General features: G+C 40.1%; 2 protein-coding genes across 8 annotated transcripts in view; one reads left to right on the top strand and one right to left on the bottom strand.

Annotated features, from left to right (window-relative positions):
- Window positions 1-12,509, top strand: part of LOC144829016 (uncharacterized) — a 313,846-nt gene extending 301,337 nt beyond the window's left edge. For all 3 annotated transcript variants that reach the window (XR_013610583.1, XM_078687731.1, XM_078687721.1), the window contains one exon: window positions 11,555-12,509. Coding sequence is in view for 2 of the 3 variants with exons in the window: in XM_078687731.1 (XP_078543857.1) it covers window positions 11,555-11,590 (36 nt within the window). In the remaining variant the exon portion in view is untranslated. The remainder of the gene's footprint in view (window positions 1-11,554) is intronic.
- AMHR2 (anti-Mullerian hormone receptor type 2) overlaps window positions 1-13,998 on the bottom strand; it is a 1,194,741-nt gene that overhangs the window by 1,056,944 nt on the left and 123,799 nt on the right. The gene's annotated exons all lie outside the window — the stretch shown is intronic.

Below are 13,998 nucleotides of genomic sequence, written 5' to 3'. Positions count from 1 at the left end.
TTGACCAAGGCGCAGAATCAAGGCATCAACTCCTTTGTCCAAGAAGACGACTGGATAACCTTCCTAAGTACGCACTTTAGGGGCACTGATGCCAACATCCAAGGTACCTCCACACACACAAATTGCACCAAGCACTGTTCAAAACACAGCCGTGACGGCCACGGGCCCCAGCAGTCAGATCCGACTATTGTAATCAAGTGTGCACTAATTTGCAACAGAATTTTAAAGGGGAGGCGCGAGGGGGCCCCGGGTCCAAACGGGATTCCACCTCTACTGTTCAAGCAAGACCCCGCGTTTTGGGCAGCTGCCCTTAAACCAATGTTTGTTAAGATTCTGCAGACTTCTTTAATTCCATCATCGTGGAGGGGAGCCATCATTTCACCGATCCTCAAAAAGGGAGACCAAACTGACCCAAACAATTACCGCTAGTGGCTCTGCTCGATAATGAGGCAAAATATTTTGCGGGCCTCCTTCTGGAGGAACTGTCATCCTGGGCAGCCAAGGTCTCAGCAATCCCAAACAACCAAACAGGCTTCTGCAAAGGCATGGGAACCTCTTCTAACATCTTAGCACTATCTTTATTAATTGATGCAGCACAAGAAGCGAACCAACCACTCTATCTGTGCTATATTGATTACAGTTCGGCTTTCGATCATGTCGACTGGAACCTTCTGTGGGAAAAGCTATATAAACTGAACATCCCCTCGCTGCTTTTAAAACAGTTATTTCTTCCTCACAGCGACACATGGGTGCAAGTCAGGCTGGGCACCGGTGACCATCTTTCAAGAAAGATTCCAACTTATACAGGAGTAAAACAGGGCTGCGTTCTGGCCCCAACACTCTTCAATCTTTTTATGGGAGACCCATCCAAATTGTTGAATGATTGCAATTCACACGCTCCAAAGCTAGGGGGCTCACAGATTTCTAACCTACTCTATGCAGACGATCTGTTACTCATCAGCCGGACCCCGGCCTACAGCGGCTGTTGGATATTACTTCAAGATATTCTGCTGCTAATAGACTTACCATCAACCGTGAAAAAACAAAAGTTATGTGTATCAATCTTTCCATAAAGAAAGCAACACGAAACTGGCTCCTGTCATCTAGCAAGCTAGAAAAGGTCAGCGAATATCGATTTTTGGGGGTCTTAATAGAACATAAGGGCAACTTCACACCGCAATGCGAAGCTATAAAAAGGAGAGGGTTATCTGCGGCAGTGACACTCAGAACCTTAAAAAACACAGTTTCCGGCCCAAGCTTACTTCCTCTAATAAAGGTAATACAGGCAAAGTTAATCCCAGCCATCAGTTATGGGAGTGAAGCTATGAGAGGGAGGGACGCTCCCTTATTAGGCAGAACTATGGCAAAAGCACTTCGTATGATCTTTGGCCTTCCAAGGTATTCATCGCCGGCTCAAATGAGACTAGAGTTTGGGTTACAAAAAGAAGAGCTGGCACGCAAGGGAGCCTACATAAAAACCTGGCATAAACTAAGCAGGGGTGAACCGAATACCTTAAACGCTCTCCTGTGGAAGGAACTTCAAAACAAAACAACATGCCCAGCAAGAAGGTATCTGGAGGGAGCCATTGAGGACCTTGGTGTACAGCAACTCTGGGCACTCCCAGTCTCCACTACAGTCTTTAAAAAGGTGGTTAATAAGACAGTACGGAAGGAATCAGTGCTGCAGGGCAAAGCCGCCCTAATAGAGCGGGCTCATGGTTGGCTTACAGTTCAATCGTACACCGCGCCTTTGCCTCAAACCTATCTGCAGATAGGTTTCACCAAAAAAATAAAAGAGAAATTTCTGAAATTTCGCCTGGGGCTACTGCCTTCAGAGGCCCACTTGCCTCCATGGTTACGGCCACCGTCACCAACTAGATGCCGACTTTGTGGGGACGGAAAGGAAAATATAGTCCACTTGATTACCACCTGTACTGAGCTCACTCAAGATCGAAGAGTCTTCCTGCGACCGCTTTTTTAACTTCCACAAGATACGGACCTGCAGACAAGCAGCTCTGGCCTGTCTCAAAGGGGACAACATCCAACTGAGCTGTCGAATGGTAAAATTTCTTGAAAGAGCCGAGGCCCGCTTCAAAACATTGAAGGAACCAACCAAAACGACCAATACCTTAAATGGTCCAAGGGATGAGCTTAATGGTACCCCAGAAGACCAATTCCTACATTGACACTTTTGACTCTCACACTAGATCGCTTTTAATAAGATGATAAGCCCCTTCCAAATGCGATGTCGATATTTTATCCAGTACTCCTGTTTATTTGCTTTATGTACAGAATCTTAGTTTTTTTTAACATGTTTTATTCAGACATACATTTTACAAATTGAAGCTTCTTCTTTCGTTAACATTGTAAAGGTTTTAAATAACCATGTACAATAAAGTATTATCTATCTACACTGTTGTCTTTCAAAATGCAAACTAAGTTTGCTATGGGAGGGAGGGAGCCGTGAGACTCCCGCTCTCTCATAGCAAATATCAGTGTCCTGGGTGTGTGCAACCCGGGACACTGCAGGAGTCGGCCCTGGGTTGTGGCGGTCTCCAGGGCCTTCGAGGGGTCCAGGCGGAGGGACACGCAGTCTGCCTCCCACAATACACAAAATCCCGGGGGTGGTGGTTCCTGGACATTTTTGGTGGTTACAACTGATAATTGTGCTTAGGGTGCTCATAGTGTAATGTTAATACATACCCCCAGCAGAACCCCTACACTTCACAAACACCATTACACTACCCTAAACCCTAAAACACTACCCCCAGCATGAACTTCTATTCTACATAAACACCACTGCACTACTTTAAACCCTAAAACACTACCTCCTACAGTAGACGAACACCACTGTACTATCCTAAACCTTAAAACACTACCCTCAGCACGACCCCCTACACTACAAAAACACCAGTGACCTACCCTAAACACTAAATCTACCACCAACACGACCCCCTACTCTACACAAAGACCAATGCACTACCTAGGAGAATTGTTTTCACTTCTGCTCATTTTTTCTCTTTCAATATATGCTACAATGCACAGCATACATTGTAGGAGAAAAATGCCTTCACTGATTGTTTTTGTGCAGGAAGGTGTGTCTTCCTGCACAAAAACAAACTCCACACGACACAGATATTCTTACACCATGGCGCAAGGGTGCCTGTATCCCCACATGCCTGCAGTTTAAGCAGTAGTGCAGAGGGAAGGACATACTTCCAACATAATACATTCGCCATATATGACAAATGCATTCTTTAGTCAATTATACAGTATGTATACATTTATGTAAACTTTCACACACTAGCATATACATTTAGCTCTTTTTTTAACCAGAGTAGTAAGTTTTGAAAATAACTTTTTTTTTGTTTTTTTTTGTTATATAATTTTTTTTGATTTTTAGAATTTTTTTTTTTAAAGAAGAAAAAAGTCAACAGGACGAACAAAACCATGAACTTTGAGGGAATAAAAAATAAAACTAGCATTGATGGTTATCAGTTGCTCTGCAAACTAGGTCTACTGATTGCCCCCCATAACAAATTAAACAATTGCACTTCACGCAGTGCATTCTAACTTTCCCAAATTGGGGACGTATGTCTGGTGGCGATGTTGAAGGTGATGCCCCAGAGGTACTTGGTATTGCCGGTGGTGGAGTTATATTTTGGCGCAGTTTTCTACATTCTTCGTGAGCATAGTTGACAGGATGCATGGATTGGAGGTGCTTGCGCATACTAGCAGTGTCACAGGAGTAATTTTTGTTTGGATCTCCTCTGGACAGTACTGCCTGGCAAATGTTGCATGTTACTTTGGTGGCATTACATTTCTTTTGCCCCTCTGGAAAAGTTAAAAATTTACATACAATGGATGTGTATCTTTTGGGAGGGTGAGGTTCTGGTAGAAATTGTTCAGTAACAAAATCATCAGAATCAGATGATTGTTGCAGTGGTGTAGCCATTTTTGATTCCAAAAAAGAAGTTCAGGTTTCCAATGAACAAAAAGTGAGGTTCTTTTAAGTATAGGTCTTCTCGTAAGGAAGGTCTAAGAAGAGTAATTGAAATGGGTGGGATTCTTCAACAGTTAGAACAGTAAGTGTTTTAAACTAATGAGATCTGTTTTTTTTGGTCACATGGATCCGCGTTGGGTGCATACAGGCAGCACGTTTCTAGCGCCACTTCTCAAAATTGCATTTAAAAGTAATATAAGTTTATTAAAACTAAAAGAATATTATTTTTTCCCCTTAATATTTATATTAAATATATATATATATCTTTTTTTTATATCGAAGAATTTCGCGGAAGTCGTGCACCCAACGCGGTGAACACGTACATGACGTCATGCAGAAACGCATGCGCCCAGTGTGGCGAGATACGCATATGTTGCGTATGCGCTTGAAGTCACGTACGGGTCGCATAGTAATCGCGCATGAAAATACGCACCTATCACACACCCTACGCGCTTCCTACAGAACAATTGTAAAATGGCGTCTACATTCTGCGCAGCAATCGAGAGAGGTGCGCTTTGGATGTGGGACTGCTCAAAAAATTGTAAAAAAAAGAAAACACAAAATATAAAAATATTTTAAAAAATATAAAAAATATATATTACATTTAAAAAAAAAAGAAATATATATATATATATATATATATATATATATATATATATATATTAAAAATATGTTATGTAATCTAAAAAATAAGATCTCTAAAAGTAAATATATTTAAAATACATTTGTAAATCAGTATCAAAGCACTAAATATAACAATTAATAGATACATTTTTTTATTAAATAAATGTTTCAAAATCACTGAAATAAACCTTGGGTTTCAGGTAGGTTATACTTTGGAATTATCTTTTTTTTTTTAAATTGAAATTTACTGAAAAAAACATATCTTTCAAGCAGGTTATAGTTAGGAATTATCATTTAAAAAACCTTAAAAATTCACTGAAAAAAACATAGGTTTTAGGGGTGTTATAGTTAGCTGCACATTTCACTCATACATTGAAATTCCTCCGTTATAGTTAGTTGTACTAACTGTAACTCTCGCGCCTGCAATCCACTGGTGATGATGTCACATATTACATCATTCATGACATGGTCAGTGACATCACTGATGACATCACTGGTGACATCTCAAATGACATCACTGATGACATCATCCACGTGACAATCAGGTACACCTCATCATACACTACTATAATCTTTCATCACTCACTGTAAAATACAGAGTATCATATTTGAATCCATTGACACACCAATACAAGTATCTAAAAACCCACTCAGTCATTCCTAGATCTACACAAACATGTAATCAATTACCTATAGATTCACTTATACATGCTGTCAATGATCAATAAAACACTATCAAATATATTTATACACCTATATTGACTTTACACACCAGCACACATCCTATTTACTTATGCAGTCATCCTACTCATTTATGCAAATAATGGATCATACTTATATTTACTCAGCTACACACTTATACAAACACCACTTCATATATTCATATTGATAGTAACTCATACTTAGTGTGTTATAAAATCACTATTACAAGTATACAGTTATCCATACAGTTACTCATGAAATCACTGAGTCTTATGTATACTTATTTATATACAACAAATGTCACATACACTGCCTTTTATTATTCTAGTTTGTTGGACATGTACCATTGAGAGAGATATTTGTTCATCAGCACATCCATATATATATTCATTCGTCCAAACTACTATTATAACATGTAGTCTTAAAGTCATATACCTACTGAATCAACTTTTGACACATCTTTGGGCAGTCACCCCCCCCCCACCGAACCACACACACATTCACTCTCCCATACAAATAAACAGTTAATTAATCAATAACTAATATAGACTTTCACGTAGCTAGTAATCAAATGGTGCAGCAGTTTACACAACAACTGAGAAAGTAATACAGATATTCACACAGTTTAGTCACTATCCAATATATTTAGTGAGACACTAAATTAGTCAAGTAAACTTTCAATCACACTGCTACTAAATCCTCAATCCAGACACTTATACATCCACTCATTCTTCAATGCAGATTGCTATATATATATATATATATAATACAAATTGACATATGGAACCAAACCACATCCACTGGATGATGTCATCAGTGATGTCATCAGTGATGTCATTTGAGATGTCATTAGTGATGTCATGAGTGATGTCACTGACCATGTCATGAATTATGTAATATGTGACATTATCACCAGTGGATTGCGGGCGTGAGAGTTACAGTTAGTAGAACTAAATATAACGGAGGAATTTCAATGGTTTTTTATGAGTGAAATGTCCAGCTAACTAACACCCCCTAAAACCTATGTTTTTTTCAGTGAATATATATATATATATATATATATAACAAAAGGTTTTCTTGCAAAAGGTAATTTTTGTATTCAGATAATTTTAAGTTTTTTGCAACCTATCTGTGGCCGCGATTTGTATTTAATATGTTACCAGATAAAATAAAAACAGTGGTTAGAAACATCTTTCACAGACTGTGTTTCAATCTAAAAAGAAAAGAGCAACGTTAATATAGCCAGGCCCTCTGCAGGATGCAGATGCTGAAAAAAGAAAACTGCTTTTCTAATGGAAGTCTTCAATAACAGCATCTCATTATTCCCAACCATGGAAAATATTTAAATTAAATTTTAAAAGATCTCATAGTCATTGGAGTACTGGTAAAGCTGACATATCGAACAGAGAGAAGGGGGTGTTTTTTATGACTTCATCGCAGATTCATTTGAAGGAGGTGCAAGGTTACAAAAAAAGAAAGATTTCCTCTCCTTCAATTGAATTTCATTGATAGTCATAAGCAACAAAAAGAGCAGCAAACCCATTCCTTAAAAATGAGTGCATCATAAAGATTGACCTTCAGGTAGCTGCTTTTCCGATATCAGCAACTGGGATATTTCTTAAGAAAACTAAAGTATATGCTTTTCCCTTGTGGAATGAGTCCACGGTTGCTCACCAAAGCTTTTGTTAGCTTGCTAATAAAGAATGACAGAGAAACCATCCACATGAAGATGTACATTTGAGGTATGGCTTTTCATAAGGTCTTTCATTTTACCTAGATAAAATCTCAAAACTCTTCTAAAATCCAGTGTGCGAAAGAACACAGGTAAGGAGATAATTTGAGGTGCATGGAAATGTGAGATAACTTTAGGTAGAAACTAAAAACATGTTCTTACAATTACTTTCTTCAAATGGAACATAGTGTAAGGTTCATGACAACGCAACAACTTATTGTTACCAACCCTATGAGTAAATATGATAGATTCAAAAAAAGCCATCTTCCAAGACAAATGTCTGTGTCTATGGATATGATCAAGGGTGGACTCAAAACCTTTGAAAGTACTATGATCAACTCCACAAAAAATGACTCAGACTCCAAATTGGAGGAAACACCTTTCTTAATTCCTCAGCAAATCTTAGACTGCTTCTTTTAGGCACCTCAGAGAATCATAGCGCTTTTGTATAAACCAGATGCAGAATCTTTTTCATTTGAGGGAATAAGATGTTCTGGTAGACAAGTTTTTGGCCCTATTTAGAAGGGTCATACAGTCTTGTGGTAGAGCCATATGTCCACACTTGAGATAATCAAAGGCAAGACTGTGAAGCTCAACAATGGAAGATTGGGTTGGTAGATCTGGTCAGAGAAGTCAGTATAGCAGTCACATGAACACTCTGGCATGTGGAGAAGACCTGTGACCCATCAAAGGCACAGTCACTTTGGAGCTTCTAATATCCTGGCTTTGGAGTGAGTATGTTTTATTAGCAATGTCTGGATCAGAGAAACTGGTGGAAATGCATGTCCCTGACCAATTGAAGTACGGTCCTTTGCTGTTTTCTTGCTTGAAAAACTGTTTGTGGGAAGTGCCAGGCAGAAGATGTTGTACAGTTCCTGCCATTTAGTACCTATGCATGATTTTAATGAAATGCTTTGCTGGGGGCATCCGCTTCCACATTCTCGACCCATCAGAGATCGACTGATTGAGCTGTGGCTTTCTGTGAAATAGTCACTTAATGATGAGTTAACTATCGAGGTATGTGCTCCTGATTTTGTTCCATACAGCTTGCTCAGAAAATACATTGGAGTCATGTTGCCTAACTGGTTGAGAAGTAAATTATTTTTGCAGGCTCCCAAAAACACATTAGAGCTAGTTAGACCATTTTGAGTTTCCGAAGACTGATGTGGTATGATGTCTCCTTTTGAAACCATGTTATTTGTATATACATTTGATTTGTGTTGGTTCTCCAGCACAATAATAAGGCATCTCTAATAATGGTCTGTGCTGGGGTGTCCTGATGGAAGTGTACACTTTGTATGGAAGTGCGCACCTTGCAACAGATTCCTTGGTTGACACCACAAAGAGTAGGGCTGTAAAGCTAATGGTGTAAGAGCTAGCTTGTCTTCTTACTTGCCTGAATACTAATACCACTGATCTTATAGGCCCTGTTGCAGCAGTATCATTCTGAGATATGCATTTAGTACAATGAAAATACAGAATGCCACAGAGCTCAGAAAATATGAGATCCAACAGGCTTTCAGAGGAGCAGCTCTTTGAAGATTTTTGCACCTCAGCTGGGGGAAGCCAAGACAGAGGTCTCTCTGCTGAAAGATACACTGTTGCTTCTTCGGTGTCCAAGACTACTCCCATGTGATGGATGGTCTCTATGGGAATTAATGTTCAAAGAAATTGGATTATATCTCAGGACCGTAGGCTCAGATTATGCTTTTCTTCCCTCGCTTTAATATGTATTCAGAAAACAGAGCAGCCATTTTACAACATTTAAACTATTGTTCCCATGAACACCAGGGAAAAAAGAAGTATATAACATTTTATTAGTCTTTCCTTCATGACCATAATAATCCCCCCATATAGTCCTTTGTCACTGTTTGGCCGTCCTCTTTCTTCACTGCTCCGCGGCCAGTTAAGTCACCTTCTCCTTACTTCTTTCGTCAGTTCACTACGGGGTTAAATGGTTTTGTACTGTTGCAACTGACTTTGTGTTTTCTCTACAGATTTCCAACGCTCGCGGGAACGCATTTCTGCGCTCCTTATGCGACTTGCCAATTTTGTTCAATAGCGATGAGGGTGTCAGCCCGCGTGAGGGTGCTGTCAGTCAGCGCGATTCCACGCATATCTCTCATCTTGTGAGTTAGACAGGCGCAGCAGGAGCCTTGTGCACGCCCGAGCCATTCCTCTGCTGTCCAGGGTGACGCCTGGCTCTCTGCCAGGTCTGAAACCCCCAATCTGAGTTGCTTTTGACGCTCCATCTGGGGTTTGTATCCGAGCCTCTGAATTTCCCTTACACCCTGAAAGGTCAGTATTTATTATTTATTTATTTGAGAGTTTTATATAGCGCTGGCCAGACCCGAGGGTATCGGAGCGCTTTACAACATATGAGTCAGGAAATCACATAAATGCAATAGTCTTGAGGAAAACATAATAGCGTGGTAGTATAAATAATGGTATAATGGATCCTGGTGCTTCGTTTAGTTATGGATATGCTGTACCGCCTTGAAGCAAGGAGGTCAGATGGAGTCATAGCGGTGTGCACGTTGGCTGAAGCCAGCCCCCTTTATGGGTGTGGGGGTGAGTTAGGTGTCCGGTGGCTTGGCGGAGGTAGATGACTTGATGGCAGAGAATCTGGCATCTGTCCAGTTCCGGCTAGCGTGCTCCATCGGCAGCTATCGATACATGGGCGGACGATTGAGAAATAGGTCTTTGAGCAGCATTTTTTGCTGTGTCCCGTGATGACCATGATCTAGGATTCTGGGGTGACAGATGTATGAGTGTCATAGGAGACTTCACTTCACTTGGTGACATATCCGCAGTTGTTCTTTTGGGTCTCTGTGATTTGTTTGAGAGGTGAGGTCTCTGAGGCACCGGTTTGTGGACACAGTTCCCAGACATCATTGCAAAAGTATTTTCACTGGAAGGAGTGATCTTTACTGTCAGTAGATGTACCAAGTCTAATACACGTACAATTTCTTACCCAGCTTTCACAGAGTCCCCTAAGTTGTGTGTGGTACAATGCCCCAAAGCAAACAAAGAAATGATGTCAGAATCCCATCCTCCGGGAGAAAGACAGGTATTGATTGCATTAAGAAAGCCATTCAAGGCAGTATCTTCTTCCACAATAGCTTGTTGGGTATGTTGGGCCATGCAAGAGACTTGTATTAACACTTCAGTGTTTGGCGCTCATTAAGCCAGGGGAGGAATGGCTTCAAATGCGTTCTCCCTAGGAGCACATTTGGAGGACATCATGCATTCCGCAGACTGGTCCTCAGAGTCAACTTTCTTTTTTTATTTTTTTTTATTTTATTTGGCAATTCAAAAAATGCAGAAGTAACCATATGAAAACAAAAAAAACAATGTTTTAGTCTCAGAAACAAATTTGCAAGAAGTGCAATACAACAATTAACATAGAAAGCAAGTATCAGGAAAAAAAAAAAAAAGAAAAGAGAACCAAGATATTATTTACACCGGTGGGCACATTCTAGCTAGCAACTCTAATATTTGCTCCAATTCTCAATTGGTTTCCAGATCTTAATACCACGTGCTTTAGCCCTCAACCCTTTACAGGCAAAGATCGCTTTCTCTTGATTATACATACCCAAGAGTCTTGATAACCATATCTGAAAGTTAGGGGGATCTGTATCTTTCCAACGTGCTGTTAGTATAATACGATACACAGCTGTCCCCAAAAAAAGCAGTTCTTCTTCTTCAGTGGTATGTGACAGTGTATTATCATACCCCAAGATGTACAGGGAGGGGGATTCGGCAACTGGGTGACCAAACACTTCCTTCCAAAAATCCATTATCATTTTTTTCAATACTGATAATTTTTCGCACTCGTATAGCATATGAATTAGATGTGCCGAATTTTTTCCACATCTAGGACATTCTGAGTTAGCTCTTTTCCCCCATGTGTAAAGTTTAGCAGGGGTGAAATATAAATCATAAATGGTCGTATACAACTGTGCTTTTAAATTAGAAGACATAAACAATTTTGTTGACAATAACAATATCTTATCGATATCAACATTGGAGTTGTTTAATTTCCTTGACCAGCCCTGCTCCACAGCTGTGGAGCAGGGCTGGTCAAGGAAATTAAACAGAGTCAACTTTCAAAAGGTTTTATTTTAAACAAGGAATCAATGTAGCTCAATTGTTGGTAAGCAAGCTTTAAACTAACATAATCTGAGCCTGCGGTCCTGACATAGAATTAAAATATGCCTAGCCTTGTGAAGGTAAGTTTCAATTCTATTATGGACACAGAGGCGAGGATTATCCCACCGGGAGATCAATTCAGAGGAAGAAACTTCTCTGTTATGAAGTGTGTAAACTGATTATACTTTCAAAGAGTTTGATGTATGAACATTGTGTTTGCCCTTTCAGTTGCATTGCTTGTTGTCACATAACTGTAAGCCATTGATGTACACTGTTCTGGTTGTCATAATGTGGTATTCCAGGAGTTTGAAACGGGATAATTATATTATCTTTTGTTGCAGGAAATGATGGATCTAAACAAGACGCATGAGGTTTGATGGATTGCGTGCTTCCCGCGAAGAAAGAGGACGGCCAAACAGTGACAAAGGACTATTATGAATGCATGTCTAGGGTCATAAAGGAAGGACTAATAATATGTTATAGGTTTCTCTTTTCTCTGGTGTTCACGGGAAGAGTAGATTAAATGTTGTAAAATGTCTGCTGTGTTTTCTGTAAAGCGAAGGAAGAAAAGTATAAACCTCGCCTCCATGTCCTTAATAGAATTGAAACTTACCTTCACATAGGCATATTTATATTGTTTGTTAAATAGTCCCATACAATAGAATTTAATTTGGAAGTCTCTAAACCTCTCTTGATGGGTGGAAACTTTGATGAATTATTTGTCTAGGTATATATTACAAAAATGTCTGCTTACTCAGAAACACCACACAACTGACAAGAATTTCGACTGTGTACATGGAGCTAATTTAAGGCTGAATTATATACAGTTGTCATGTCAAAGTAACAATCCTAATGATGTGAAGAAAATTTTACTTGTAATCCTGGTTCTCCAATATGCAAACCACTGCTGAATTCATAAATAACCTTGCTGCTTCTTGGGAATCAGGAGAGTGGATAAATATAAATATAGCTTCGACTGAAGCTAGCACTCACTGTTAAGAGATGCAGGTTGAAATGGAATGGAACTGCCTGTGTCTTGATTTTTTGGGGTAGCTTGATCAGCGTGCAGCCTTATAGGCACAGCACAGTTTGTCTTGTAGCCTGAAGTTTCTGTATTTCTTTCTGGCCATGTTTTTAATTCTTTTACATTTCGTTTTAAAGTAAATGCATTGTATTTGAGCCAGTTTAAATTGTGCAGGTTACTGAAGAGTTGTTTTCTGTATTGTTATGGTTAAAAAAAAAGGCCTGATAGTATATGTATAGTTTAGTTTTTACCATTATTAAAACAGTTTTCAAAAGAGAGCTTCAGGATCTCATACATAGGCACTGATACTGACTGATATCTAATATATTAGGAAGGACACCATGAACGACAACAAGAGATGTACTCCCAACGCCATCTCTACACCTTCCACCTGAAGGAGAGGATAAAAAAAATGAAAAAGAGAATGGCTGCTTTGTATTGGAAGTTGCATTTCCTACAGCAGTGGAACGCTCTTGACCCCACTTCTGTTCCGCCACCTTCTTTTGGGGTACCGCTGCTTGTTAGGTGGTGAATGCTGCTGTTGGTACTAAGTGTAAATCGGCAGAACAACTGACTGATAGGACTTCTACGCCACAATTTGTTTTTTTGATGTACAGTATTTTCACACAGTGGTCATGATCAATTTACAGTTTTACATACACTTTCCACTAATTGAGACATAGAATCCAGTGCCTGATGACAGTTCCACAATATGCCCCATACCCTGCTACTATTCTTTTGGGGTCAGCCCATGGATTTAAAAACACATTCTTCGGCCTTTGCACAGTTGTCTATGCCTTGGGTCTATTCTTCCACGGACAGTATTGCACAATTTGTTGTGGTATTTATGAAATTCCCATTTCTTCCCAAATCCACTGGTTTTTAGGGTTTAGCAGAATTGGTTGGTACCAGACAAGGGTAGATTAAACATCTATATATTGCTTTTACAGCATCAAAACTGTTAGATGTAGTCATGATGATCTACATTAGAAGACTTGTGAGTAAATCTTTGGGGTGCAACGCTGATAAGCCCGCAATGGCACTTATGACAAATATATCAGAGAAAGAACCACAAGAGTACCTCGTGGGTTTCGAAGATTAAGATCTTTTATGACAGCGATTACCCCAGCCACTCTGTACTTGCAGGCCTACTCACTAGGTGGTGCTTTGACATGAATTTAATAGCGCCAGTGGTGGCAGAAAGGGGCATCTTCCGGGGCACAGGATTCTGCTGTGCCCCATCCACTGGCATAACAAGGTGAAGCAGGGTTTGATGCTATTATTTTAACTAAGACTGTGCCTGCCAGAGACATCTGTAGAGATGTGACAGAAGGATGGAGGAGCGAGCTGGGCAGGTCCCTTGTGAAGATATTCGACATGGCGGAAGACACCAAGGCCTAATTTCTAATTTCTAATTTAAAACACTTGTAGAGCGCGGCGTACACCTTGCGGTTTCTTGGCGCTGGAGGTTCAGACCTGAGGGGGAAAGACCATGGAAAGGCGGAATAAGTATTAGGCGGGGAAAGCCTGGCTGAAAAGGAAAGTTTTCAGGTCTCTGCGGAAGGAGAGATACTGAGTTGCAGAACGGAGATTGTCTGGGAGTGAGTTCCAAAAAGTAGGGGCCAGGGTTGAGAAGTTAGAACCGCCCCACTTTTTGCGTGAGAAGCGGGGGATCTGGAGAAGGGACTTGGAGGAAGACCGAAGATTTCTAGCGGGGACATAGGGTTTAATTAGTGAGGCGATGAAGTCGGGGGCAGTGCC

This window comes from Lissotriton helveticus, chromosome 1_1, assembly GCF_964261635.1.
Source record: "Lissotriton helveticus chromosome 1_1, aLisHel1.1, whole genome shotgun sequence".
NCBI classification, from domain to species: domain Eukaryota; kingdom Metazoa; phylum Chordata; class Amphibia; order Caudata; family Salamandridae; genus Lissotriton; species Lissotriton helveticus.
Note: the sequence above shows the minus strand (reverse complement) of the source record. Positions and strands in the feature narration are given on the sequence as shown.